This window comes from Chlamydomonas reinhardtii, chromosome 2, assembly GCF_000002595.2.
Source record: "Chlamydomonas reinhardtii strain CC-503 cw92 mt+ chromosome 2, whole genome shotgun sequence".
NCBI classification, from domain to species: Eukaryota; Viridiplantae; Chlorophyta; class Chlorophyceae; order Chlamydomonadales; family Chlamydomonadaceae; genus Chlamydomonas; species Chlamydomonas reinhardtii.
Genome location: NC_057005.1, coordinates 6089395 through 6114699, shown reverse-complemented (window position 1 = coordinate 6114699; position 25305 = coordinate 6089395). Strand labels below are relative to the sequence as shown.

The 25305-nt window shown below is 64.1% G+C and overlaps 5 protein-coding genes across 5 annotated transcripts; 2 read left to right on the top strand and 3 right to left on the bottom strand.

Moving 5' to 3' along the window:
- Positions 1–2: 2 nt before the first annotated feature.
- CHLRE_02g113300v5 (uncharacterized protein) lies at positions 3–5414 on the bottom strand. The gene is made up of 3 exons (XM_001699849.3): positions 5241–5414; positions 5025–5088; positions 3–4889 (listed from the first exon to the last, which is right to left on the bottom strand). The coding sequence occupies exons 2-3, from the start codon at positions 5043–5045 to the stop codon at positions 387–389; spliced, it is 4524 nt and encodes a 1507-aa protein (XP_001699901.2). The 5' UTR covers positions 5046–5088; positions 5241–5414; the 3' UTR covers positions 3–386.
- Positions 5415–5544: 130 nt separating this feature from the next.
- On the top strand, positions 5545–9447 carry CHLRE_02g113250v5 (uncharacterized protein). The gene is made up of 7 exons (XM_001699624.2): positions 5545–5879; positions 6044–6442; positions 6733–6876; positions 7194–7294; positions 7545–7691; positions 7913–8054; positions 8384–9447. The coding sequence occupies exons 1-7, from the start codon at positions 5835–5837 to the stop codon at positions 9104–9106; spliced, it is 1701 nt and encodes a 566-aa protein (XP_001699676.2). The 5' UTR covers positions 5545–5834; the 3' UTR covers positions 9107–9447.
- Positions 9448–10703: 1256 nt separating this feature from the next.
- Positions 10704–16274, bottom strand: CHLRE_02g113200v5 (uncharacterized protein). The gene is made up of 11 exons (XM_001699850.2): positions 16124–16274; positions 15910–16057; positions 15468–15581; positions 15144–15233; positions 14640–14697; positions 14039–14189; positions 13654–13757; positions 13336–13453; positions 12933–13120; positions 12077–12341; positions 10704–11762 (listed from the first exon to the last, which is right to left on the bottom strand). Exons 1-11 carry the CDS (start codon positions 16124–16126, stop codon positions 11490–11492), a joined length of 1512 nt encoding a protein of 503 aa, XP_001699902.2. The 5' UTR covers positions 16127–16274; the 3' UTR covers positions 10704–11489.
- A 642-nt stretch (positions 16275–16916) lies between these two features.
- On the bottom strand, positions 16917–22334 carry CHLRE_02g113150v5 (uncharacterized protein). The gene is made up of 7 exons (XM_043059917.1): positions 22042–22334; positions 21708–21881; positions 20850–21485; positions 19654–20660; positions 18687–19263; positions 18145–18481; positions 16917–17994 (listed from the first exon to the last, which is right to left on the bottom strand). The coding sequence occupies exons 1-7, from the start codon at positions 22084–22086 to the stop codon at positions 17846–17848; spliced, it is 2925 nt and encodes a 974-aa protein (XP_042927551.1). The 5' UTR covers positions 22087–22334; the 3' UTR covers positions 16917–17845.
- Positions 22335–22464: 130 nt separating this feature from the next.
- On the top strand, positions 22465–24599 carry CHLRE_02g113100v5 (uncharacterized protein). The gene is made up of 4 exons (XM_001699625.2): positions 22465–22671; positions 22804–22858; positions 23129–23172; positions 23528–24599. Exons 1-4 carry the CDS (start codon positions 22576–22578, stop codon positions 23681–23683), a joined length of 351 nt encoding a protein of 116 aa, XP_001699677.1. The 5' UTR covers positions 22465–22575; the 3' UTR covers positions 23684–24599.
- Positions 24600–25305: the final 706 nt, after the last annotated feature.

Genomic DNA, 25305 nt, shown 5'->3' with positions numbered 1-25305 from the left:
TTGTCCAATTCGTGTATCTACACCTAGCGTCGGGGCTATTGACTACTGCCAAGGCTCCGGCAGTCCACTGGGCATCCAAGGATGCACGTAACCCGTCTTCATCGCACTTCTACCGCATGCCGTACAGTTCATATAGAGCCCCACTCACACCCTACGGTATGTCCTCGACCTCCATGTGTGCGGGACTGCTGTCTATGCCCTGGCTCACACGTTCTGCCCATACCGTACTCCCAGCCCTGTAAGCTAAAGTTTGACCCTAGTCGAAGCGCATCGCTAAGCATACACGATTTCTCTGACATATACATGCGCGCAAACAGCAGCTGCCTTTTATCCGCCATGCTCCGAGATCGCCAACCCTGACTCCTCCGGCTGGCCGGCCGGCCGGCTCAGGCTGCAAGGTGGCTGCGCTGGCGCCCGCCCGGAGCCGCGCCTACACGCCCATGCGCGCCGTCCGGCCGCACCAGGATGACGGTGCCGGCTGGGTCGCCAGCAACACGCGGACCACCACCAGACCGCACATGCAGCTCTACGCCCGGCAGCACAGCCACCTCGGCACCGGGCTCGGGACGCAGTCCGGGGCCGCCGCGCACCCGCCCATGCCGCACATGCGTGCACTGCCGCCCGCCCGCAGCGTCCGGTGCACCACTCAGCGGCTGGCTAGTGGCAGTGGTCCCGGCTGTGTGCACAGGGCCCTCGCCTCCACCGCTGCCGTGACCGGCATCTGAGCTGCCGCCACCACCCTGCTGCCACACCAGCGCAGTGGCAGCTGCCGTGTGCACTGCCCGCACCTGGTGACCCTCCGTACTTGGGACTGAGCGGCCGCCACAGCCCAGCGACGGAGGCAGCCGCCGGGCGTCCGCCAGGGCCTGCGCCGCGGCTGCATCCGGTAGCCAGGGCAGCAACGGCATCGCCTGCCGCAGCACGAACGTGTACAGGGCCGCCTGCACCGCGGGCGCCTCGGGTGCGCAGCCGCCGCATGTGGCGGTGGCCACGGCTGGGTCACAGCGCAAGAGGGCAAGGAGCTGCGGAAGCTGCACCACGCTGAGGACAGGCCGCGGGGCAGCCGCCCTGCCCGCAGCAGCCAGCATCTGCGCCGCCGCGCGTAGGACAGGCAGCGCCGCGGGCTGGCCAAATAGCTGCAGGCGGGCGGCGGCGACCAGCAGCGCCGCCAGATCGCCGGCCTGCTCGTCCGACAGCGCCGCTGGCGGTGCGCTGGCGGCAGCGGTGCCGCCAGCCGCAGCTGCCTCCACCAGCGCCACCAGACGGCGCGCCACCGCCCGCGCTGCCGCCTGCCGCAGCACCGGCTCCTGCTCCGCCACGCCCGAGACACACAGCGCGCGGACTACCTCGGCCAGCTGGCAGTCGGACAGCATCTGCAGCTGCGCCTGTGCCTGCGCCTGCTGGCCTTGCGGCGAGTGCCGGCGCTTGGGGCCACGCCGTCCTGCCGCACGCTCACCTGCAGGAGCAGCGCTGGCGGCACTGGCGCGGCGGAATGCCTGCTCGCACACCTCCACCAGTGCCTCGCGCAGCTCAACGTCCGGCACACTGCAGGTGGGAGCGGCGGTCGCGCTGCCGCGGCCCCTGCCACGAGCAGGCGGCTGTGCAGCCCGCGGCGCCGCCGTCGCCAGCACCTCACTCAGAGCGGCTGCTGCCGCGGCGAGCGCCTCCGGCGTTCGCGCCAACGCCTCTGGCCGTTCCTCTACCAGCACCATAACAGCTGCGAGCAGCGCTGCGCTCAGCTCCCGAGCCGCTGCTGCGGCCTGTAGGGCGCTGCTTGCCTCCGGTGCCGACCCTGCGACCACCACCTGCTGCTGGCGCTGTAGGTCCTTCTGTTGCTGCAGCGCCGCAGCCGCGCCGCGCCCGAGCACCCAAAGCAGCCTCGCCAGCATGCGCCCATCGCCAACTGTTGCTGCCGTCCGAGTTACGTTGGCAACAGCAGCGGCAAGCGCGCCGCGTGCGGCGCCGCCAGCACCAGCATGGCCGCCACCCGAGGCCGCTGACGCTGCTGCGAATGACGACGCGGAGCCGCAGCGGCGCACCAACAGCTCGCCGAGGCGCACCGCTGCCGCCGGGCCCGCCAGGTCAAGCCGCATTAGCGCCCACACGGCCGTCACCGCCGCCACCGGCTCCAGTGAGGGCAGAGCCGGCAGCAGCAACCGCCGCAGGTCCAGCATCACACCTCGCAGCGCTGGCACCGACGGAACGCCATTGCAGGGCGAATCGACCGCGTCGCCACCGCCTGAACCCGGCGCCTGCTGCGCTGGCCGGTGCCCCAGCAGCGCCAGCGCGGCTGCAAGCCGGCATGCCGCCCGCGGCGGCAGCTCCAGGTGCAGCTGCAGCTCTGCTGCTCCCGGCGGCGATGCCGCCCCCGGCGCCACCATGCGCGCAAGGGCTGCGTCAATGAGCTGCGGCACGTGCACTCCCACCTGCCCGTACGCACACACCAGCTGAAAGCACTCGCCGCGACTCAGGCCGTCCAGCGGACGCCGCTGCGCCGCGCCGCGCGCACCTGTGGCATCTGCACCCTCGCTGATACCACTGCTGGTGCTGGTACCGGTGCCAAGCAGCAAGTCTGCGGCCGCCAGGAAGAGCTGCCGCTCGCAGCACCCCACGGCGCCGTAGGCTGCCAGCAGCCGCACGAGTGTGCCCGGGCGGAACCCGGACAGCCGCTCTAGGGCCGCGGGCGCCACCGCCGCAAACAGGCCTGGGTGGTACAGCCCCGCGGCCGCCCACTCGCCCAGCAGGGTCGCCAGGCCCAAGGGCGACAGCTGGTCTTGCAGGCGCACCACGGCCTCGCGGGCCGCCGCCGTGAGCAGCGCCTTGCGCGCGGGGCTGCCCAGGCCGCGTAGCGCCCACAGCAGGTTCGAGAGGCCCTGTGCGGAATAACACCAGATGCGCCCCTTGGCCGCCGCTGCAAGCGCAACAGCCGCCTTCGCTGCCTCTGCCGTGGCAGCCGCCGCCTGCTCCGCTGGGCTTGGCTTGCGTGCTCTGACGGCGGTCCCGGCGGTCCCGCAATCACTGCTGCTGCCGGTGTCATTGTTGTCATCGATGCTGCTGAGCTCGCTGCCATCGACAACCTCGCTGCTGCCACTGGCGATGCCGGCGCTGCACTCGTCGTCGCGCATGTTGCTGGTGCGCATGTTGGCTACCATGGTCGCTAGCGCCCACGCCGTCATGCTGACACCCTGCGGCGTCAGGCTGCCGGCGCGCGTCGCTGCCTCGGCAGCCACCACCTTCACCGTGCGTGCGTCCGCGTGCCCCAGCGTTGCTAGCGACCACACAAGGTTAGCGGCCTCCTGCGCGGTGCAGCGCCGCAGCACGCGCCGCGCCCGGTCCGCCGCGGCGTCCTGCACGAACGGCCGCAGCCAGGGCGCCCAGTCCGGGTGCAGAGCGTCCGGGGCTGGTGGTGGCCTTGCCTCCGACGCTGGCTGTGGCGGCGGCGGCCTTGCGGGTAGGAGCCTGCAGGCCGCCCGATGTGCCTGGGCGAAGCTCCAAACGAGGTTGGACAGCTCCTGGGTGCCGAAGTGCTGAAGCCGCGGCGCCGCCGCCGCCGCCAGCCGCTGCCAGAGCTCCGGCCGCGTCACGCCCAAACGCGCCATGCCCAGTGCAGCGTTCGAAAGGTCCAGCACTGTCGGTGCGGCCGCCGGTCCGGCCTCCGGTGCCTCGCTGACTGCACCAGTTCGACTTTGGCCACCACCTGCTTCGCCACGGCTACGCCTTGACCCGTTGCTTTGCCCGGGCTCCTCCTGCTCGTCCTCCTCCCCCAGTGCCGGCAGCATGCGGTCCACCAGCTCGCCCACCAGGTCCGCCCGCTCGCGCCGCCCCAGCCGCCCCAGTACCCAGGCACAGCTGCTCAGCTCCCGGCTGCCATAGGCGCCCGCCGCCGTGTGCGCGTTGAAGTCGGCCAGCAGCGCCGCCAGCAGCGCCTCGTGGCGGCTGCAGCCCGAGCCGTGCACGCCGCTGTCACTGGCCCTGGTGGCGATGGTGGTGGTGGAGGTGGTGGAGCTGGTACTGGTGGTGGTGCCGTTGATCGCGGCTGCTCCTGGACCCACGTGAGCGTCCACCCTGCGCGCGCCATCGAGCGGCAGTGGCAGCTGGTGGCCGTCCGCGACCACGGCGACGGCGGCGGCGGCTGCAGGCGAGGCCAAGCACGCGCCTCGCAGGTGTGGCAGGCGTGCCAGGGCCGCTGACACGTGGCCTGAACGGAACCCGCCGCCGCCGCCGCCTTGTTGCATTGCGCTGTCGTACAGATCGGCCAGCTCGTCCCACGAGGCCGCCTCGCGGATGGCCGCCGAGAGCGCCACGCCTGCGCCGCGTGAGCTGTGGCTGCTGGCTGGAGTGGGTGCGTGCAGGCTGTGACCGTTCAAGGGCACAGGGCTGGCACGGCGCGCACGTTGCTGCGAGTGGTGCTGGAGTTGCCGGTGGTGCTGCTCCTGGCTATCGGCTTTCACGCCCTGCATGACAGAGCGGGTGCCACTTCTGCTATTACCACCGCCACGGTTGCTACTTTGCGCAGGTGCGCGCCATGGGGCGGGCGCCAATAGCGCGTCCGGGGCGCGGGGCGGCAGCGGCAGGGTGCGGCCGCTGAGGCCGCCGTGGCCGTTGAGGCCGCCGTGGCCGTTGGGGCTACTGTGGCCGTTCAAGCTGACATGGCTACTGTGCATGTCGCTGTGTGCATCCGCAGTACTGCTGTGCTCTCTGTGCCCGTTGAGGTGCAGGGGGGCATGGCTGCCAGGGGCCGTATTGCTCAATGCGTCAACCTCCGCAATGGCTCGGTCGGAAGCTTTGTTGTCGGCTGTAGGCAAAGCCGGTGCTAGGAAGGCCCGCGGCGCCACACGGGTTCGCCACCGAGAACTCCGAGGCCTGAGCTGTACATGTGACGCGCGAGCCTGGGGGATATGGGGAAGGACAGGTGAATGCGTGCAGGGAGGGCAGTCGCCACGGAGCGCCATAAACGGTGACGGTGCAATGGCTTTACGCTCGGACCACGCGCGCCCATGTAAATCATCATTGCCTACACTTACCTGTGATGTGGTCGGTGCCATCGCAGCGGCCAGCGGTGAGGGCGAGAGCAACGGGGCATGTTGCCTGCGGTAGGTGAGAGGTCGTTCTTCAAGCCTGCCGCTAAGAATGCCATCAGATATACCAGAATAATACACAAACGAACTCAAACTCGCTGGGAGGCCACGATGTCTGGCCGCCAAGGACTCGGTGTGTGGTGGCACCAAGCAGCCGCTCACCGGTTCCGTGACTGGAGCCATGCCACAGTTCGCGCGAATAAGCCCGTACCTGTCTCAAGGTTTTGAGACAGGATTTGGGTGCTCATCCTGCGCCCAGCGCTTCCTACTCTTCAATTCATTGTGCCTGTGCTTTGCAACACCTCCAGGCGGAACTACAATTCATTCAAATAAGGATTTCTTCGTGTCTTCACAAGCATAAGTTTGCAAGGGCAATTCGGCTGACCATCCTCGGACTCAGGAGTCTGCGTGTCTGCATGGCGTCGCCCATTTCGCAGCCCCTGCATAACAGCACGGCCTACAAATGTCGACGCCTCAGTTTGCACTAACTTACAATTTTACAGTATTTGCCGCCATCATACCAGGACTTTGCGACCAATCGTTGAACACAACCCCTCTCTCAACAGTTCGCCACTTGGGGCAAGCGCAGGAGGCCATAGTGACAGGACATAACCAAAGTTCTTACATTCGCAAGCCACCCACCATAAATAGCGACGTGGGTCGGTGGCTCCGCCGTCGCGAGGAGCGGACTAGGGCGTGGTGTGCACCTCCGCCGAACACGCATCCTTGCGTTGCGCGCATCGTAGCGACGGCGCCATGAACACTCCAAGCTGCACAGTGCCCCTAGTTGCACAGCCACTGGTGGGTGCGCTGCACAGTGCAGCCCGAGGGAGGCGGCTGTACAGTATACTGCTTAAGCGGTTGCACACCGTACATCCCCACCCCCAAGGCAGACACCTATACACTCACATAACCATCACCACCGTCTACCGCTTATGCTAGCTATCCCACTTTCCGTGCTGCAGGACATTGCGGTCAGCGCCTCCGCCGGCCTACTGGCGGCCGGGCTGGTCAGCGGCGCCGTACAGCTCGTGTCCTTCTCCTGCCCGCAGCCTGCCGACAACGCAGATGACGGCACCACAGCTGCCGCAGGCGGCAGCAGCAGCAGCAGCAGCAGCCAGCTTAGCTACGCGCTCTCACTCACGATAGACGCGCCCGCCAGCTCCGCCGCCCCTAGCTCTAAGAAGAAGAAGGCAAAGCACGGGGCGGGCGAGGACGCGGGCGGCGGGGAGGAGGATGACGAGGACGAGGCGCCCTCCTGCCGGGCCGTGTGTTTCATGCCGGGCGGCAATGACTGGCTGCTGGCGGGGTACTCGGACAAGGCCGTGAGGGCGTACGACGTGCGCACGGGCAAGCTTGTGCACGTGAGTGCGAAGAGCGCTGGTTGGCGGGGGGGTTGGGGGCTGGGTTGTGGGCATGGTCGTGGTGTGGGGCGGGCGGGCGGGCATGGACGGCGCGCTGTGAGGGCGGACACGTGGTCCGGACGATGGGGCGCGCGGCACACCACCACCTCGCCCAGGCGCAGCAGCGTGCCCCGAGCTAGGCCCCTGGGTCAGTGCGGGCTGCTGCGGGTCGCTGTGGACATGAGTCACCGAGCTGGGCACCTGAGCCGCGGGCCTCGTGATTGTGGTCATGCGTGGCCCGCACGCCGCAGGAGTATGGGTCGGAGCACGACCAGCAGGTCAGCCGCGTGTATGGCCTGGAGTGCGCGCCCAGCGTGTTCGCCAGCGGGGACGAGGAGGGGCTGGTGCTGCTGTGGGACAGCCGCGCAGCCAAGCCCATCTACCGGTACACGCAGGTGAGCGTGTGTGTGTGTGTGTGTTTGTGCGCGGCGTGTGTTCGGGCGTAGTTGTGGGGTGGGGAGCTAGGCAATGCGGGGTTGCGTGCCCGAGCTCGGCGGCGTTAGGCGTGCCGAATATCGATGGCGTTGGGCGCAAGGAGGTGGGCTGCCCACAAGGGTAAACACCTGCCCTGGCCAGCATCCCTCACGCCCTCATATGCACACACACACACACACACACACACACACACACACATACACACACACGTCTGGGCGGCTTCATTTTGTTGTTCTTTTCAACACACACACATACACACGTGCCCCCACCTGCGCAGCACACGGACTACATCACTGACATGACGCTGCACGCCAAGGACCAGTGCCTGGTGGTCACCAGCGGAGACGCCACGTTGTCAGTGCACGACCTACGCAAGCGGTGGGGCGGGGCGGCGGGACTGCAGTGGGGTACAGCGGTGTGGCGGCGCCGCACTGGAGGTCGAGTCATGCGCGTGGCGGCGGCGGCTGAGGCAGCGCCTGTTCGGTGCTGTGACGGCACTGAAAGCGCTGCCTAGAGCCAGTGCTGCCCCACACTGCTCAATCCCGCCTCATCCTTATGTCCACCCTACCTCTCCGCCACACAAACACCAGCGAGCGTGCCCCCGCTCTCTCCCCCTGCCGCCCCGCAGCAAGGCTCGCGCCCGCAGTGAGGACGACAACGACGACGAGCTGCTGAGCTGCTGCTGCGTCAAGGGCGGCAAGAAGGTGGTGGCGGGCACACAGAGCGGCGTGCTGCACCTCTACTCGTGGGGCTACTTCAACGACTGCAGCGACAGGTGAGAGCGTGTGTTTGCTTGTTGAGGGACACAGGAACAAGCGTATACACACGATGTGTTTCCCTCCTATGCGGCACAAATAGTTATGTGGATCAGCCCACAACCCGGTTGCGTTGCCCAGTGCCCACCTGATCTTCCGACGACCGTGCCGGAGTGCGGTCGCATCTGCTCACCTCCCGCATTCCCCCTGCCCTCCCCACCCCGCCGCGCCACGCCTCCAGGTTCCCGGGCCACCCCGAGTCGGTTCAGGCGCTGGTGGCGTTTGACGACGACACCCTGTTGACTGGGTCCAGCGACGGTGCGGTGCGGGTGGTGGGCGTGCTGCCCAATCGGCTGCTGGGCATACTGGGCCAACACAACGGGGTAAGTGGGGCCGCGCCGGCACATGGCCACGTGGCAGCAGGATGGGAAAACCCCAGGCTTAACCAGACACGGCTCACTTGCGTATGTTGCGTACAGTAATCCGCACCTGATGCTGTGCGGACTTTACTACCCCTTCCACACACCAGACTGTGCACACACACGCACATTTCCGCCGTGCTCTTTTACCCATACACTCACATGTGCGACCGCGCGTCTTCACTTTCACACACACACACACACACAAACAAACACACACAAACACACACACACACACAGGACCATGCATACACTGTCTTTGCGCAACGTTTTCCTTGTGCTCTTTAACACAGGACCATGAGGTGGAGCGGCTGGCGCTGTCGGCTGACAAGCACGTGCTGGTGTCCATGTCGCACGACAGCGCCGTCAAGCTGTGGGACCTGGCGCTGCTGCATGAGGACGACGACGAGGACGGCGAGGAGGAGGAGGAGGAGGGGGGCGAGGAGGGCGCTGAGGAGGGCGCGCAGGCGGGCGCAGAGGAGGAGGCCGGCGGTGACGGCGAGGCGGCAGGGGATGCGCAGGAGGACGAGGATGATGACGAGGACGAGGACGAGTCGGACTTTGACAGCAGTGACTTCAGCGACAGCAGTGACGAGGAGGGCGAGGGCGAGGACGACGAGCGGGCGCCGGGCAGCGGCGGTGGCAGCGAAGGCGAGGGCGGCGGCCAAAAGGGCGGGAAGACAGATGCCAAGGACTCGAAGGCCAGGGCGAAAATGGAGGCGACTGTCAAGCCCAAAGCCGCCAAGGCCGCCGCCAAGCCAAGCGAGAAGGCGGCTGGGGACCGGGCGGCGGCGGCACTGGCGGCGGCGCTCGGGGGCGGCGGCGCGGCCGCTGCCGGCGGGAAAGCAGCGGCCACCGCTGCAGGCGATGGTGATGACGATGCCGACAGCGACAGTGACAGCGACGGCGGCGGAAAGAAGAAGAAGGGCAAGCGGGACCGCGAGCGCACCAAGTGGACGAAGGGAATGGAGGCGAAGAAGAAGCCCGATGGAAACTTCTTTGCTGACATCTTGTAGATGCGGTGTGCGGTGTGGTTTGTCATGGTTGACGGACGGCTGGAGGGACGGGTGGCGGAAGACTGATCTGTGGTGGACCTCTGAATGCGGCGCGTCGCAGGGCAGGGAAGGGGTGCGGGGGGGGGGGCAACAAAGTGTTTTCGGACAACCAGGGGGGGTGGACAACTGACGACAGTCTGACTGTCCGACTCGGTACCATTGTGGGTCCGCACACCTGCATGAGTCCATGCAGTCCCGCGCGCGCGTACAGACGGTGCAACAGTGCAAGAACCGAAACCCCGCGGCCCGGCACTAAACTGAGTGGGTTTGGGAATGATTGGTCCCTGTAACATGGTCATCAGAGTTTGCGATGCCAGGCACCTGTAGGGCGTTGGTGTATGCGGGCGTGGGTGTGTGCACCCGCCTGGGCATAGCTGCCGCATAGATGCGGTGGCCAGCCGGCGAGGGCGCAGCTGGGGTGCTGGGCGCAAAGGCGAAGACCGCTGAAGGACCACGCCGGGCCGCGCCCATGGGCCGCGCCCCAGACACCACGCCACTCCGCACCTGACCGCGCGGGAGCGCTATGGTCCATTAGGGATAGGGGCCCGTATCCGCACGCCCGTGAGCGCGCAGGCGTCTTTCTGGACAGCGGTGAGCAGGGCAGCCTCACAAGTCACGTGAATTGCGTCTTGAGCCCGGTTATCTACAAAGGGCTTGGAAAGTGCAAACCGTTCCCTATGCACCCACTTACCCTTCCCTTTGCCCCCCCCCTCCCGTAGTTCATAAGTGGACTCAAGGGCTAAGTTTGTGTTTCTGCTTGCGTGGTTCAGTGAGCCCGTGCGGGCATGTCTTGCCTGTGTGAGCATTGGGTGTCACCCAGGGGACTAGGGAAGGCAGGGGAACAGGGGAGGGGGGGGGTGGATTGGGTTCGGGGGGTTCTGATGTGCATCCCTGGGTGTCTCCATCCTCCGTACCGTACTGCGCGGCAGGAAGCTTCTTGAGGTTCGTGTTACAGGCGTTGGACAGTCTGTACAGGTGGGAGCGTGAGGTGGGAGCTGAGTTCGTATTTAGCTGGCTTTTGTGCTTGGTGTGTGTGTGTGTGTGTGTGTGTGTGTGTGTGTGTGTGTGTGTGTGTGTGTGTGTGTGTGTGTGTGTGTGTGTGCTTGGGGATTAACTTTGAACCAATCCCGTAAGGAAACAGTCGCACTGCAAGGAGAAACTGTGTGTGTGTGTGTGCTTGGGGAAGGTTGTGTCCAGGTTTCGCAAGTTCTGGCAAGGCCGGGCGGGTATGTGTCTTTCAGGGGTGCCCTTGGTGCCTTTCCTAGCACGTGGCGTCGGGAAGCGGGCCATCCGTGTATGTGTGTGTGTGATGGGACAGTGGCAAGGCAGGTTGGTGAAGTCCCGTAGGGTGCAGCTGATTCCCAGAACCCAGCAGATGGCAAACAATTTGCAACGGCAGGGCAGGAGTGTGCCGCTGGTCGAACGCCGGAGTGACTGTACCAACAGGTTGCTGGCTGGCTGGAAGTTTTCTGACGCGCATAGGGCGCCCGGCCAGGCGATAGCACCACTTAGGCGCATGTACGGTAGTTCGTTGGCGTCGCGCACGGCAAATGCCGTATGCTTTCCCGTGTTACAGAACGACAGAGTGGGTCCGACCCACACAAAGAATGTTTCAAGTGCACAATCACCCAACCACTGTTGGAACCAGGACACAATACCAAGACAAAACACAGTTTGAACACCAAACACGGCCGCGACCGTTCCTGTATGCAACGCCTCCCCTACATGAGGGAACGCATGCGTCGCGCACAGCCAATAAGAGCTCACGTCATGCCACGCACCCCGCGCTGCGCGGGGTCCTCCGCTCATGCACTTGACGACGGGCACGTACAGAGCGCCGTGTCGCTTGGCCGCACGGTGTACGCTCCCTTCCGTCGCCGACGGCATACACTTGCACACAACCAGGCGACCTCTGCGCCGGCGTCCACACAGCCAGGCTCGAAACGCACACGACAAATGGTATGGCACTGCGGCTCTTCGTAGAGATCAGTTGACTGCGCCACAGATGATGCAGCATCCTGCGTCCGAAGTCCCTTTGGCAGACTGGACCAGAACACACAGCGGGTCCTCGCTGCCGTCACCCCATCTTTCCTGAACCGCTACACGTCCCGGCAAACCAAATGCAGTTGGAATTGCTCCAGCTTCAAGCCACGGCGCCAAACGAGCCCGCATGTCAATGCAAACACGCGCACCACGCCTCACCTTGATCACCACGCGGCTCGACCGCCGCTTCCCTCCGCCTTGGCCACGATCGCCCTTCCGTGGCCCCCCCCTCGCTCAGGCCAGCACAAACGCCACCACCACCATCGCCCACTGCTGCTCCTGCGTGCCGCTGCTCCTGCGCTTACAGAAGGATGGTGGTCTCCACGATGAGGCGGGTGACGACGTAGGCGTCCAGGTTGGAGGCAGGCCGGCGGTCCTCATAGTAGCCCGACTTCTCCACCGGCACCATGCGGCCCACGCGGATGGAGCAGCCGCGGTTGGCCACGCCCCAGCTGAAGTCGCTCATGCTGCTGGTCTCGTGCTTGCCGGTCAGGCGGCGCTCGTTGCCCTCGCCGTAGGCGGCGATGTGCACGGCGTGGCGCGCCTCCAGCTTGGCGCAGTGCTCCTGGATGACCTGTGGGCGGGGCGTTGGGGGCGGGTGGGAGATAGGGAGCGTGGGGGAGAGGCGGGAAGTTCGGGAGCAGGAATAGAGAGCAGTTGGGATGGGGTGTTGGGGCTACCAACGACGCGCCACGTGCCGCTACTGCGGCGCTTCCGTGCCCAGCTGGGGACCGCAAAGGCACCCACGACTCCTCATCCTGCCGTCCTCCAGTGCCAGCGCCGGGCAGCAAGGCAGCTGCCATTTCCCTCCTGCACGCACCTGCTGTCCAACCGCCCCAACCGCCGCCCTTCCACAACGCCGCAACCCTCCGACCCGACCCGGCGCACCTTCCAGCCGTCGGGCGCGGTGCGGGTGGCCTTAGTGGAGTAGTTGGTGTGGCCGCCGGAGCCGTTCCAGTCGCCGGGGATGGGCTTGGGGTCGAACGAGACCTCCACGTTGAACATCTCGCACACGCGGTACATGATATAGCGGCTCATCCACATGTGGTCGCCCATGGTGATGCCCTCGCACGGGCCCACCTGGTACTCCCACTGGCTGGGCAGCACCTCGGCGTTCACGCCGCTGATGTTAACGCCCGCGGCCAGGCACAGGCTGCGGAGGTGGGGGGAGGCGGGGGAGGCGTCCCAGGTGTGGTGAGTTGGGATGGCGCAGAGGGGAAGGGTGGCGCTTTCGAGTGCGGGCACGAACACGCAACGTGGGTCGGCAGGCGATGGCACGGCCCGTGACGAGCCGGGCCGCGACTGTTCTAGGTCACACACGATGGCGGGTGCATGCATCGGGCTTCAAGCTGCCCCTGCCCTTGGCAGTGCCGCCCGTTCCTGCCCGAGCTGTGCAGGAACGGTTGCACAACTGCCTGTGCTAGCCGCTTTGCCCCTTGTCAAGCCCACCTTCCCCTGTCAGCGCTGGCTGGTCCGTACACAGCCCCCTGGCCAACTCTTTCCACTTGTCCACCACCATTAAGCTCACGCTTTGTTGGCATCGCGCCCTCCCGTGCATTTCCTCTCTCTTCGTCAGTCCCTCTCCCTCCGCCCTCCTTCGCTACTGCCCTCCCTCTCCTCCCTCGCTCCCCTGCTTATCCTTCCCTCACCTCCTTCGCCCTTCCCTCAGCCCCCACCTCCCCACGCCTCACGCTTCCACCCCATCCACCCATCCACACACCCAACCTTGCCGCCCCGCGCTCACCGGTAGTGCACCTCCGCCACGTCGCGGCCGATGGCCACGCCGGCGCCGGCCGAGCAGTAGTAGGGGCCCTGGGGGGCGGGGTAGCCGCCCTTGGGCCAGCCCAGCGGCCACTTGGTGATGGCGTTGAGCAGCGTGTACTCCTGCTCAATGCCGAACCAGGGCTCCTCCTTCTTGGCCTTCTCCATCACCTGGGCGTGTGCAGCAGGCGCACGGCAGGGTGCAGGGTCGAAAGGTCAGTACTCAGTAGCCGTAACGCGGGGTCAGTCGGGTGTTTTAAAGGGGCGCGTAGGTAGCGGGTTCGAGCGGTTTACAGGCGCCCGCCCTTTCATCGCAGCACGCCAGCGCATGCGCAGGCGGCACCTGCAGCCCGCCTGGCGACTAGAGACACACAACCTCCCCTCACCTCGGCGCAGGCAAAGCGGGTGTTCGTGGGGATCGGCTTGGGCGCGGCCAGGGTGCCGTCGGGGTTGACCTTGGGCGGCTCGTAGCAGTCGCACATGACCAGGATGTTGTCGCCGCCGCTGTGGATTTGGGGAGGAGGCCGGAAGGAGGTGGTGAGGCGGGTGCTCTGTCGAATTGGTGTTCATCCCGATGCCGCCCCGTGTGTCTGCGGATGCTCCTGTGACCTCTGCACTAGCCCCTTGCCTGCCAGGGCCCTGCCAGACCTGCTTGCCCGCCCGCTCGACCGCCACCCAGCACCACCGCCGCCAGCCGCCCTCACCGGAAGGGGTCCTTGAAGATGGAGCGGGGAATGAGATAGACCTCTGAGTCGTGGCCGGGGGCCTGGCCGGTGGAGGAGCCGTCGTAGTTCCAGTGGGGCAGGTCCTGCGGGAGGAACAGGGAGAGGGGGAGGCGTGTGCACGCGCCGCAGGTCATGAAGGCGACAGCCGGGCACAGGTACAAGCGGGGCGGAGGCGGTTAACAGCGTCCATGCGCAGGCGTTGCCCCCGCATGTGCAGTTGCCGTGCATGCGGCACCACGCCGTTCCTGTTGCGGGCCAGTCATCCTCCGCGGGCCCGCAGTTCGTCCTCAGGCAGACCGGAGCAATGGCAATATGGGTTGCCCGCCAATGCTCACGCATGTAGACACACAAGTGCGGTACGCACCTCGGGCTTCGTGGGGATGGTGGACAGGGTGCGCGACTTGGAGCGCACGTCGTGCATGGAGCCGCCGATCCACACATACTCGGCACAGATCTTGCCCTGCTGGTCGGTCACAGTCGACAGAAAGTGGCGCGTGATGGACTGGTCCAGCAGGCTGCGAGGCGGCGTGGCAAGGGGGAAGCAGCAGCATAAGCGGGGTTGGGAGGCGGATGGGAAAGACGTGGTGAGGATGCGGTGGCGGATGACGGCACAGACGCGCGCGGTGGGGTGGAAAGGTGGCGGCACCAGGTGCAGATTCGTAGGTGGGCCGAGAACGTGAGGCGAGAGCTCAGCGGCCGCTGTGCTGCTACTCCTGCTGACCGTGTGCAGCCCCGCGTGCAAAGCTAGGAAGGTGCGCCAGCTGGTCACACATCAACCCTGGCTGGAAACAAGCGTCAAAGGAGCGGCAGGTGTAGCCGCAGCACTGCAGTTGCAATTACCGCCAGCACGCGCATCAGGCACCTAAAAGAGCGCCTTGGGCCAAACTGAGCGACCATCGAGTTGGGTCAGAATTGAGAGCAAGGGCTTGACCACGTTTCAACAACGTGCATGCGCTGGCTCTTACCTGCCAATCTTCTCATCGGTGGCGAAGACGCCAACAGATCCCGCGGCCATGGTTAGACCTGCAAGGGCAAGGCGCGAAGACGTGAGGACGCACAATCAGTGCTCGAGGCCTGCTTGCGGCCATGCCGATGGAATACATGCAATTGTTGTCAAGTTAATAGCGTTATGCAATTGGAGTTGTGGTCACAGCTGCTGCTGGACGGCCGCAGGCGTGAGAACCCTAAGGCTCGACGACACCGAGCACGCCTCGTTGCAAAACGCGCTTCACGCCCTTCGGAATCGAGCTAGGGCTCCGCAGATAGCTGGAGCAGTATTAGCACATAGCCCTAGAACAACCAAGCCGCCGGCAGGTTGCAGAAGCGCACAGAGGAGCTCTCTGATTGTCCCCGACACCTCGCCCCTGCCAGCTTGCGTTTAGCAGACTCCGCGGATTGCGCAAATGCCATGCTCGGAAGCAAGCAGCATGGTTGCTACTGATCCCGGAAATTGGGCAGCTCGTGCTAACCTTCAGGAGAAGAAATCCCCGACTGGTAGTAGTTGGACAGGCGAGTGGACAGGCAGCAGAGTAAAGAATTGTGCGTGTGTGAGGAGGCTGCTGAGAGATTTCGATTACCACGAGCCCATCCCCCATATGCACAGTGTTCAGGTGTTCATTCCTCTGTCGTATAGTCCCCCCATCACGTGCCCGCAACCGACAGGTCGGGAGCCGGGCACCCTATGTTACTGTGTGCGCCCGGTCTGTGTTCTTCACTCGTGCACTCGAACAGGGACAGCAGCTGGGCACCGCGCGACGGGAAAACTTCTTTCCATGGGTCAAGCTTGAGCTTACCTGCTTGCCTGTCAGCACTTTGTCGCCTGTTGTTTATCTTGACGGATGCTGCGGGCACTTTGCTCGAAGCTTCCCGACTCAAGCCGACCGCCGAAGACCTGGGCGAGTTCGATTCTGTGAGGGCCAGAGAGCACGTAATGTGTCAACCATAATAATCATAGTGATTTTGTGTACATAACAGGAATGGGGCACAGATGAGCTAAAAACCAGCGTCTCCGCGTCTTGAAACCAGGCGTTCCCTCCTGCGCTCTGCGTCAGTTGTAGGCGATGGCATGCTAAAGATAACAAAATATCACCTCTATCATTTTCGGAAACTCATCAGCGCTTCAAACTAGAGAAGACAGCAGAGAAGTAAATTCGCGGCATGCATCCACGTTGTGTCCTCTCACAAAGGCCCGCCACGCTCCCTGGGGCTCTGTATCCACCCAAACCATAAGCTTACGTGCGATTGGTGTAATTATGACGACAGCGTCCCCACTTCTGCTGGAGCCAACACTATGCGCCGAGCCCTCGTTGGATTGCTTGGCGGGTTTACAGATAGCTTCTGATCCAGGAGCACGCACTTTTGCATCAACTGAAGCGCTGCAACCCTGCACGCGCAAAGTAAGGTTACCTGGTTTTGCAAGTTTCGCACGTGCCCCTCGCGCCGCGCTCACCATTTAAGCTGTCTGCTTGCGGTATGATCTATTGCGTTGTGGGTGGGCCTGGAGCTGGAGACTGAAAGCGTCGCCAGCTTGGTGCTAAGTTCTATTGCTATGCAAAACAGGTGCACAGCAGTAACAGCAGCGTTGAGGGCTGGCCTACGAGTAATAGGTAACATACAGCTTGGAGATTAATCGTGCCTCTCTGGAATGTGCATCATGCCCGCAGCCCCCATGCAGTTGAGCGGCGGCGGGCAGCGGCGATCCACCGCGCATGCCGACCCGCGGCGTTACGCGCCCGTTGTCATGAGCGGAGTTCGCTGTTTGTCATAATATTGTCCAAATGCGACACCTGGAGGCTCGTGCCGACTGGTGCCGAAGACCTGTGCTGGATGGCCCAATGCCACGCGGTGGGGACAGTGGTCTCTGGTGGACTCCACAGCACGCACCGTGTATGCCGGATTCATGGAGACGAGTCAGACGACGTACTGCAACCAACCGTACCAACCTGCCTGAACCGTACTGTGGACTGAAGCTGCCAGAAGCCCGGAAAGCGTCGGCACTCGGCAGTTACGTTCCCCTGCGCCGAAGGTTTGGAGTAGTCAAGGGCTGCGGGCCATGGGGACTGCACAGGCGAAGCCAGCCCGGCCCTGCACGCTGAGTCGGTGACGTCAATGCACCACCGCGTCAGCTGCGTGAGTGGCATCAGCCACCCCGGCCGTCACGGTCGGCCTCCCCTGGGTTGCCCTCCTGTGCGCCAATGCTGGGGCAACGGCAGGCTGAACGTCACAAGAGGAAGCAGCCAATACGCAGACAGTACGGTACACTGACCTCTGGCTAACCCCCCGTTCTCCTTTAGCATTTGAAAGCCAGTATCCGTGAATGCACAAACATGGCCTGTCCCTGCTTGCAGTCTCGCTATCATGGCCCGCAGTCACAACGTGTCTTCAGGACCGGCACAGCGTCCAGCTGCAGCCCGTGTACTCGGTACCACCGGCCATGCACGAAGCCTTGATCCTTCACATCATAAATTTATGTGAATTACGCTTCATTGCGCTACGGCTAAGCCAATCAAGTTATCACAGGTTCGATTTGGTGGCGTGAGAGCCGCCTCACCCCGGTTAGTGCACGTGTTTGAGAGCTGTGCGGCAGTAGGGTGACTCATCCTCAGTTACCGAGTTACGTGTCCAGGGCTGCGGGCCAGGATGAGTCACCTGAGATTCAAACACAAAATCAAACATTCGTTCTTGATAAGCAAATTGCCTCCCACGTGTTGGCCGCCATGACTAATCATCCGCAGCAACAGCAAGCAGGCACATATGCATACTTTAGATCGCTGTCAATACTGCAGCATGACAGCACGCGCCATCACAAGTCGACACGCTGTGTAAGCCAACTTGCTTAGAATCACAAGCATCACAAGCATCACAAGCATCACACATGCACGGCAGCTGTTCACAATACTTGCAGAACGATGGTGGTTGAGCACGCCCGTGCGAGTAATAATGCATAGCATAAATACATGCAAACTGCACAGGGGCCATTCCCCCAGGTATTGCCTTGAGCGCATGTGGTGTGTGCATCGTGCACAGTTCTGCAGTCTCATGCACGTCATATGCATACGTCACCCTTTGCCCCCGAAACTACGGCCAGGGCCTGGTACCGGATCGTCGTTGCGGCTCCGCTCATGAAGCTGCCCCGAGAAGCATGATGTAGCTGTGGTAACAACGAGCAGCCTCAGCGGGCAGCGCCTGCAGCCGCCGCGGCCTCACTGGGCTGCGCTCCGTCAGCCTGACCGCCATTGCCGTCGCCACCGCTGTCGCCGTCCACGCCGCGGAACGAGACGCTCTTACTCAGGCTGCGCGGTCGCTTGCCGCCACCGCCGCCTGCGCACACCGTGCGCAGATGCGCAACACAGCATCACACACCTCTTACTAACAAATGCTCACGCCCCACTGGCCATGTCTTATAGTGCACGTCACTGCTTGCGGAAGCTCTGCCCCACAGCAGCCCGCGCGTGCATGCAGCGATCATACCTGGATCCCGGGTGCGCCCGCGCTCGCAGTCCGTGCCTCCGCCCAGCGCCTCCACGGCTGTTGACTCGTGCGCGTCGCTGCCCGGCCCGTGGCCGCTGCCGTCCTGATCCCAAGCTGCATGCGAGGGTGCATGGGCGGCTGTGTCGGCTGCTCCGGGCGCTAGCCGGCTAGTGCCGCCGGCTCTGTGCAGCTCACCCCCTTCGAGGCTCAGTACAGCCACGTGGGAGTCAGACCTGGCGCCAGGTGTTGAGCCGGGCTCTGTATCAGTCCGTCCGGACTCGCCGGCGGCCTCTGACGCGCGGCGGTTTATAGATGCGGGCTTCTTGAGGATGCTCCGCTGTGGACATGAGGGCACGTCAAACACAACATGGTCAGCGTAAGCGACGGAGGGTCCGGCCCACAAGGCAGCGCTCGGCCTGGCGAGAAGGTGTGCAACAGTCGAACACGCAGGACGCATAGGGTACAAACACAAACAGTAACACGGGCATGACTCTTGCGCATACCGCCAAACACGGTCGCCTGACGCACGTTCCGACACCCACCGACGGCTGCAGCGTGCGTGTGGCCTGCCAGCGCTGGGAGGCGGTGCGGCTGACTGCCTCAAGCACCTCAGCCTCGGAACGCTCCCGCTCCTCCAGCCGCAAATGCTCCTCGTCTTCCTCGTCCGCTTCCTCCGCCTCTTCGTGCTCACACCAGCGCTGCTCCTCTCCGCTTTGCCGCCTGTTCCAGCCCTTACCCGACCCCAAGCCCGAGCCGCCTGCCAACTCCCGCTCCTCACGCGCGTACGGCCGGATCACGTGCCGCGCCGGCCGGCGTCGCTCCGGCTCCCGTTCCTGCTGTTCCAGCTCCCGTTCCCGCTTCCGTTCCCGCTCCCGCGCCTCCTCGCTCTCCTCCTCATGTCGGCCCCGGCGTTCGCGCTGCGTGCGGCGCTGCTCGCGCTCCGAAAAGATATGCCGCTGCCGCCGCTGCTCTCCCACGCTGCCGCGCCGCGCCCTGTGTGCCAGGTCCGAGCCCGGCTCCACCAGCTCGGTGGCCGCCTCGTCCTCCTGCTCCTCATCCTCGTACACATCGCCGGTGTGCCGGTACGACCGGTTCTTGGCAAGCTCGTTTGCAGCGGCCCTGGTGATGGGGTTACATTCATGATTAGCTAAGGAAATGGTAGGGCACAGGGTGGGGCACAGGAGGTGTGTGTGTGTGTGTGTGTGTGTGTGCGTGCGTGTGTGTGTGTGTGTGTGTGTGTGTGTGTGTGTGTGTGTGTGTGTGTGTGTGTGTGTGTGTGTTGCTTAGGGTCGAGGTGGCGGCCGGGGGTGTTTAGTTGGGTTAGGTCGGTCCAGGTGAGGTGGGTGCTTGCGGGTAGGGTATGAAGCTGTCTGCAGGCGCAACCACATGTCCTCCTTTCTAAGTTTATCCGGCCACTCACGTCACTCATGTAAACGACCGGTGCACGCACACTTTCAACCGCACATGGACTTTGCCTACCACGAGAACCCACGCACACACGCCACACACCTGGCGATCGCAGCAATCTCCTCGTCGTCGTCTGACATCTGGCTTGACGTGCTCCGCCGCGACTCCTCCTCACCCTCTGCGGCATGCTCGACCCCTGCATCGCCCCGGCGCCGTATTGACGCCTCGCCGTCCGCCGTGCGCCATACCTCATCCGCCCCATGGCTGTGCGGCCGCTGCCCTGGCCCCGGTGACCCCAGTGCCCCGACCGTCGCCACAGCGTCCGCCGCATGCCGCTGCTGTCGCCCCTGTTGCCGCTGCGCCCTGACGGCGGCGGCATCCAGCAGCTCAAGCGGCGCGTTGCTGCCACCCTGAACCGCGCCCGGCAGCGAGCTGGCGTTACGCGAAGGTCCTCCTCGGGTTAGCGGCGGCCGCCGCAGCGCAGCACTACTGCCACCCGAGTCGCTACCGCTCGTGGCACCTGCGTGGGCGCCGTTGACGTCGGCCTCGCCCTCACTGTCGCTGCTCAGCGGCGCCAGGCCGCCTACAGCCGTCCCCGCGCGCACGCCAGCTGGCGGGTCGCAAGCCACCTCAATGTCAGGCGCTGACTCCCGCCGCCGGCTGCTGTCCTCTGGCCGGACCTGCGGCCTGCCGCCGCCGAGCGCCACCAACTGCGGTTTGGAGCTTAGCGGCGCCCTCGCGCCGGCGTTGCGAATAGCCGTGGCATCGCCGTACGCCGAAAAGGACTGCCACTGGCGCTCGTTGCCGCCGCGCTGCAGCTGCCGAACAGCTGGTATGTCCAGCCGCCGCGGCCCCAGCCCCATCTCGCCTCGCTGGTCCGGCCGCGCTGCGCCTGTCGCTGCGCCGTACCCGAGCAGCGCTGGATGCTGCTGTAGGGAGGAGTAGCGCGGCGGGCGCGGCACCACCGTGCCGCCACTGCTGTTGCCGGCGGTAGCTCCGCCTGATGCCAGATTGCCCACCATGCGTTGCCGCGAGTCCGAGTAGAATGGATTGGCCCCCGCGCCGCGCATGACGAGCAGCGCCGCTCCCAGTGGGTCATAGCTGCCCCTCTGTCGGTGATATGTGCAGGTGCGCGGTGGAGAGGTCGTCATTGCGTGATATAAAAACAAAGAGGCCCCAGAGCACAAGCTACGAGGTTCGCAAAGGGCATAGTTGCACCGGTGCTTGGGCTACCGCTCGCCGCGCGTCCACCATGTCCCTACCACGAGCCCGACCCCACTGCAGAACACGTAACGCACCCTAAGCCTGCTGTTGAAGCTGCTGACCGTCTTGAACATGGTGCCCGGCGGGCCGCGCCCGGCCAGCTCCCCAACACTGCAGCGGCGCCGGTGTTCCCCTGTGGCGCCGCTGCCGCTGCCGCCAGCCACCGGCCTCGCCGCCAGCGCAGCGTCGGGCGGCGCTCCGGCATAGCGACCACCCGAGAAGGACCCATGGATTACGCGGCCCCCGATCGACACTGATGATTGCGACAGTGCCCTACAGGCGGGGATGTCCGCCCGCGCTGATGCCAGCGACACTTCCCCGGCAAGGTTCTGCGCGCCGACCTCTGCCAAGGTGCCCGCGGCCACCAGCCCCAGCCGCACCGCCGCCTCGCCCTCCGCATTTTGCGGCGGCACCTGCACCCAGCCGCCCTCCACCACCTTGGCGGCGCTGTTGCTGCCTCGCCGCCGTCGGTCGTGTGTGTCCTTGTCTGGGCTGCTGCTACCCCTGGCACCCTGCCTGCCGCCGTCCTGCTGCCGGCTGTCGCCGCCGGCGCCACCACTGCCGTGCCGGTTGTTGTGATGCATTGAGTCTGGCACTGCGCCGCCGTTCTGCTTTAAGAGATACGTGACATCTTCCTCAGCCGCGGCGGCGTCGGCGTCGTCCCCGTCCATCTGCGGGCAACGGTGCTGTGCGTTTACGGCCCGACGACCGGCAGTGCCCAGTTTCCTGGGCTGTGTCCCACCCATGTGTAGCCGTTACAACGCCACATGCCGCTGGCAAGCCTTCAGCAGTATCCCGAAGCTCGCGACAGCTCACATGCAACAGGAGGACCGCCAGGACAACACCCGGGACGACTTCTGTGGCCATTACAGCCGCGGCAAACCAGGACGTACCAGGACAATGCGGCTGGGACCAGCGGGCGACAGCTGCCTGCCGCCAGCTTGGTTGTCGCTGCCGCCGTCATGCGAGCAGTTGGGCTTGCTGCCGGAGGAGCGGCGGCTGGAGCTGCGGCTCACCTGACGCCCGACGACTGCCACCGGGCGGGTGCTGCCCTGGCCCTCCTCCAGCTGTTGCATGTTGGGAACGAATATGCGTTGGTATCAAGCTGGGCGGCCCACTATTGGCAAGGGTCTCCTGACGGGGCGTCATTAACGACGGTTAACCCGCACGCCGCTTTCTCGGACCCTGGGCAACCCCGTTCCCGTCACGCGCAGCACGCGTGCTCACCCTTCCAGGATCTACAACGACATCTGCACTGAGGCAGCCGCCCATTCGCCGCTCGGCACCGCCGGTTGTTACGACCCCGCTCCGCTCTCCCGGCACGTCTAGGTAGGGTGCCCTTCGACGCTTTGCGCGGATGCTCTCAGCCAATCCAGACCATTTGAGGAGTAAGCTATGGTCCTGAGCAGGCTTTTATGCCCCTGAGCGGCGTGTTCTGGCGAGTTTGGGGCAAGCTTATTGCTGCATTTCTGACTGTGTTTGACTCGGAGACGCACGTTGCTGGCAGTAATGTAACAATTATAGTTTAGAATGCGACAGACAAACAGACAGGTAAATACCTGATTTCCTTAAACGCTGCAGAAGGAATGGGCTGAGTGATGGGCCGCTGACCCGGAGAAAGACATGTTGCAGCAGAAGCAGCTAGATAGTTGCATATCAGAAGCTTATTGCTACGGCATGCAAGGGGAACCCGACACTTGAGGCGAGGACCGCTAAAAACTGTTACCTGCCTTAGGCAAACCAAACACCAAGCCCATCTCCATGGCGTCTCGATTTATGCAGTGGGTGAATTCCCCAACCGGTCCAAAGACAACTCATTTTTGGGGGCCAGTCGCTAACTGGGGCTTCGTGCTCGCGGTAGGTCGGCAGTACTTGGGCCCTGTGGTCTTTCGGAAATGACTTACTCATGTTAGTGACGGTTAAGGCGCCACAAAACGGCTTCGTCTGGCTCGATCATGGACGCCTGACCCATCATCCTACGCGCTGCAGGGCCTGGCAGATATGCGGAAGGATCCGGAGTACATTTCGCCCAACATGACGGGAGGTGGGTGGCTGTGGCGGTCTGGGGTCTGCGCGGCGGGGCAACTCACTGCCGGGGTTTGGGCACAGTGCCGGTCGCGGCACGTCTTGGAGTAGCAAGAGCCCCACACAACATCGCGCTGCATGTGCTAAATGCAGTCAACGGTGGCTGAGGCAGACACGCAATTCCAATAAGCCATGGGGAGGCACCTGTGCTTGGGACCAATGGCAGAAGGCCAGCGGAATCCGTAGATGCTCCGCATTGACGCCGCCCACACCTTCTTTCCCTTCACAGTCATGTGTGTCTACTCCGTGCTTTTCATGCGCTTCGCCTGGGAGGTGCGTGGAGGCTAACGGCAGCTTTCTGGGCAGGGCCGGACGGAGGGTATAGGGGTGTCATGTGGCCGTACAAGTGGGATGAACGGAGGCACCGCGGTGGCTTCCAATGCCGCACGGCGCAGCAGCCATGGCAGCCAGACTAAGGTCCAAGGCTCGGCCTGGCCCGGACCTATAACCAGAGCCTATACGTTCCGTATCAAACCTACACACTGTCTGCATGCACGGCCATACCATGCGGTACGGGCGCGGCCCTATGCTACCCAGCCATTCGTGCCAACGCGCACACGCAACCTCCCCACACCTGCTCACTCGCACACGCACACGCACACGGCCCCGCCTCCGCAATCACCCGCAGGTCCAGCCGCGCAACTACTTGCTGCTGGCCTGCCACGCCTCCAACGAGACGGTGCAGCTGTACCAGCTGAGCCGCTGGTACTCGTGGAGCAACAGCGCCAAGGCTGCGGACGCGAAGCGGGTGGAGCCGGAGCAGGCAGCGGTTCCCACGAAATGAGGAGCAGCTGACGCAGCAGTATTAGTGGCGGACGACCTGGGTTGAGGCGCAGCGAGGGCGGGGCGCCCATGGCGGCACCGGCAAACACGGGCTGCTTCCGGGTGTGGTGGGCAAGTTGCGGACCCTGCTGCAGTAAGGCCGCCGTCGTGCGAGGGCGGCGGCAGGCAGGGATCCAGAGGATGAGGGGGCTTGGAAGCGCGTCATAAGGCCGGGGGTATTGGGCAGCATGCTGTAGGGCGGAGCCAGTATAGCACAACACCCTCGGTCCCATTGTCCCGGGGCAGCAGTTTGCCTGCGTTGAAGCCTGGCACGTCTGGACCCGGTGAGGCCCTGGAAGCAAGCGTTTGTCCCAACAGGTCAGCCAGCACTGCCAATTGCGCGTGATGGGCTCGTTGGAGTGGCATGATTGTGATCGCAAATAGGATTGGTGCTGCGCGCCGTCGAAGGCGGCACATGCAGCTTTACAATGGGGGAGATGCCTATGCTGGCAGACCTACTCAGCTTATGTGCATACGTATGGTTGCTCTTGTCGTCTTGGGTCTGGGAACTGGGGATGCACACGCTTTGTGTGCTATAGATGGGCCGACTGGTAGGGACTGGCGAGCGTGACGTAGAGGTGTGGCCAGTGTTGGCACTGATAGCAGCGTATGATCAGAGTGCCGCATGATAAGCAGAACTGCCCATGCTGTCACCAGTTGTTTATATGAGCGTGTCGATAATTACGAGGGGAGGGGTTCGACCCTTGGCGTGTGCCCCCTACTATGGTGTGTTCAGATATCGCTCGTGCTGAACAGGGCGTGACGGTGCCTTGACAGTGGACACATTTGAATTATGGTGCTGCTATCCTGCGTGGCGCACGTCCGTAGCATGCGTGCACCCGACGCCCGCCAGCGCGGCCTTGTAATCGCTGCATCCAGACGCACCAACGACACCCTTGATCCCGAAGTGTCATGTCGGCCAATGCTGCCACCAAGCTCGTCTTGTCCTTGGTCTTGTCCATGTCCAGGGTAGACGGAAGACCTCCTCTAGCATCCCTTCATACCTACCCAACACCTCGCCAACCTGCCTAAACCCTGTCCCATCGCACACCTACCCAACACGGGCCTTCGGACAGCACAGGCACCAGCAATTTCGTAGTCGGATATAGCCGGCGTGGTTTGTACAGGCACCGCCTGCCATGTGTCCAGCCGCGTCCCGCTGTCAAGCAAAACACATGCTAGGGTCGCCTGCCTGCCTGCCGGCTTCACGAGTGTGGCACTGCGGTTTGTGTGCGTGTGTGTCTGTGTGCGTTTGTGTGTGTCTGGTACTATCCCGTTATGCACTGATACCAGCCGCGCGCTCAGGCGTTGACGTTGCTTGGGGTCTGGAAATACGCTGCACACGACGGGACTACGCCAACCTGCCCCTTATCCCAGGGCACCCCTGCCTTATCATGTCTCATCGCAAACACATACATGCTCGCCAGCAAAGACTGCAAACCAGACACCAGCGGCTTGCGCCTGTATAAGTCCGGACAAGGGGTAGTGTTGTGCAAAGGTGGTGCATGCGCCCCGGGAAAGCTGGCGTAGCCCAAACGCCACGGCCCGGTGCAGAGATACGTGAAGACGCGGAGGTTGCAGAAG

Bases quoted from the DNA above. Each gene is read 5' to 3' on its own strand.
- CHLRE_02g113200v5 (XM_001699850.2), bottom strand. The intron at 14,190-14,639 runs GTAAGAGCCAGC...GCCGCCTCGCAG, and splicing joins ACCGATGAGAAGATTGGCAG to CCTGCTGGACCAGTCCATCA. The intron at 12,342-12,932 runs GTGAGCGCGGGG...CCACCTCCGCAG, and splicing joins GTGGCGGAGGTGCACTACCG to CCTGTGCCTGGCCGCGGGCG.
- CHLRE_02g113100v5 (XM_001699625.2), top strand. From the start codon at position 22,576: ATGGCGTCTCGATTTATGCAGTGGGTGAATTCCCCAACCGGTCCAAAG. The intron at 22,672-22,803 runs GTAGGTCGGCAG...TACGCGCTGCAG, and splicing joins ACTGGGGCTTCGTGCTCGCG to GGCCTGGCAGATATGCGGAA. The intron at 22,859-23,128 runs GTGGGTGGCTGT...TTCCCTTCACAG, and splicing joins TTCGCCCAACATGACGGGAG to TCATGTGTGTCTACTCCGTG.
- CHLRE_02g113300v5 (XM_001699849.3), bottom strand. From the start codon at position 5,045: ATGGCACCGACCACATCACAG. The intron at 4,890-5,024 runs GTAAGTGTAGGC...CATATCCCCCAG, and splicing joins TGGCACCGACCACATCACAG to GCTCGCGCGTCACATGTACA.
- CHLRE_02g113250v5 (XM_001699624.2), top strand. From the start codon at position 5,835: ATGAACACTCCAAGCTGCACAGTGCCCCTAGTTGCACAGCCACTG. The intron at 6,877-7,193 runs GTGAGCGTGTGT...CCACCTGCGCAG, and splicing joins CCATCTACCGGTACACGCAG to CACACGGACTACATCACTGA. The intron at 7,295-7,544 runs GTGGGGCGGGGC...GCCGCCCCGCAG, and splicing joins GTGCACGACCTACGCAAGCG to CAAGGCTCGCGCCCGCAGTG.
- CHLRE_02g113150v5 (XM_043059917.1), bottom strand. From the start codon at position 22,086: ATGGGCGGCTGCCTCAGTGCAGATGTCGTTGTAGATCCTGGAAGG. The intron at 21,882-22,041 runs GTGAGCACGCGT...AACATGCAACAG, and splicing joins TCGTTGTAGATCCTGGAAGG to CTGGAGGAGGGCCAGGGCAG. The intron at 18,482-18,686 runs GTGGGTGTCGGA...TCATGTCCACAG, and splicing joins CACGCACGCTGCAGCCGTCG to CGGAGCATCCTCAAGAAGCC.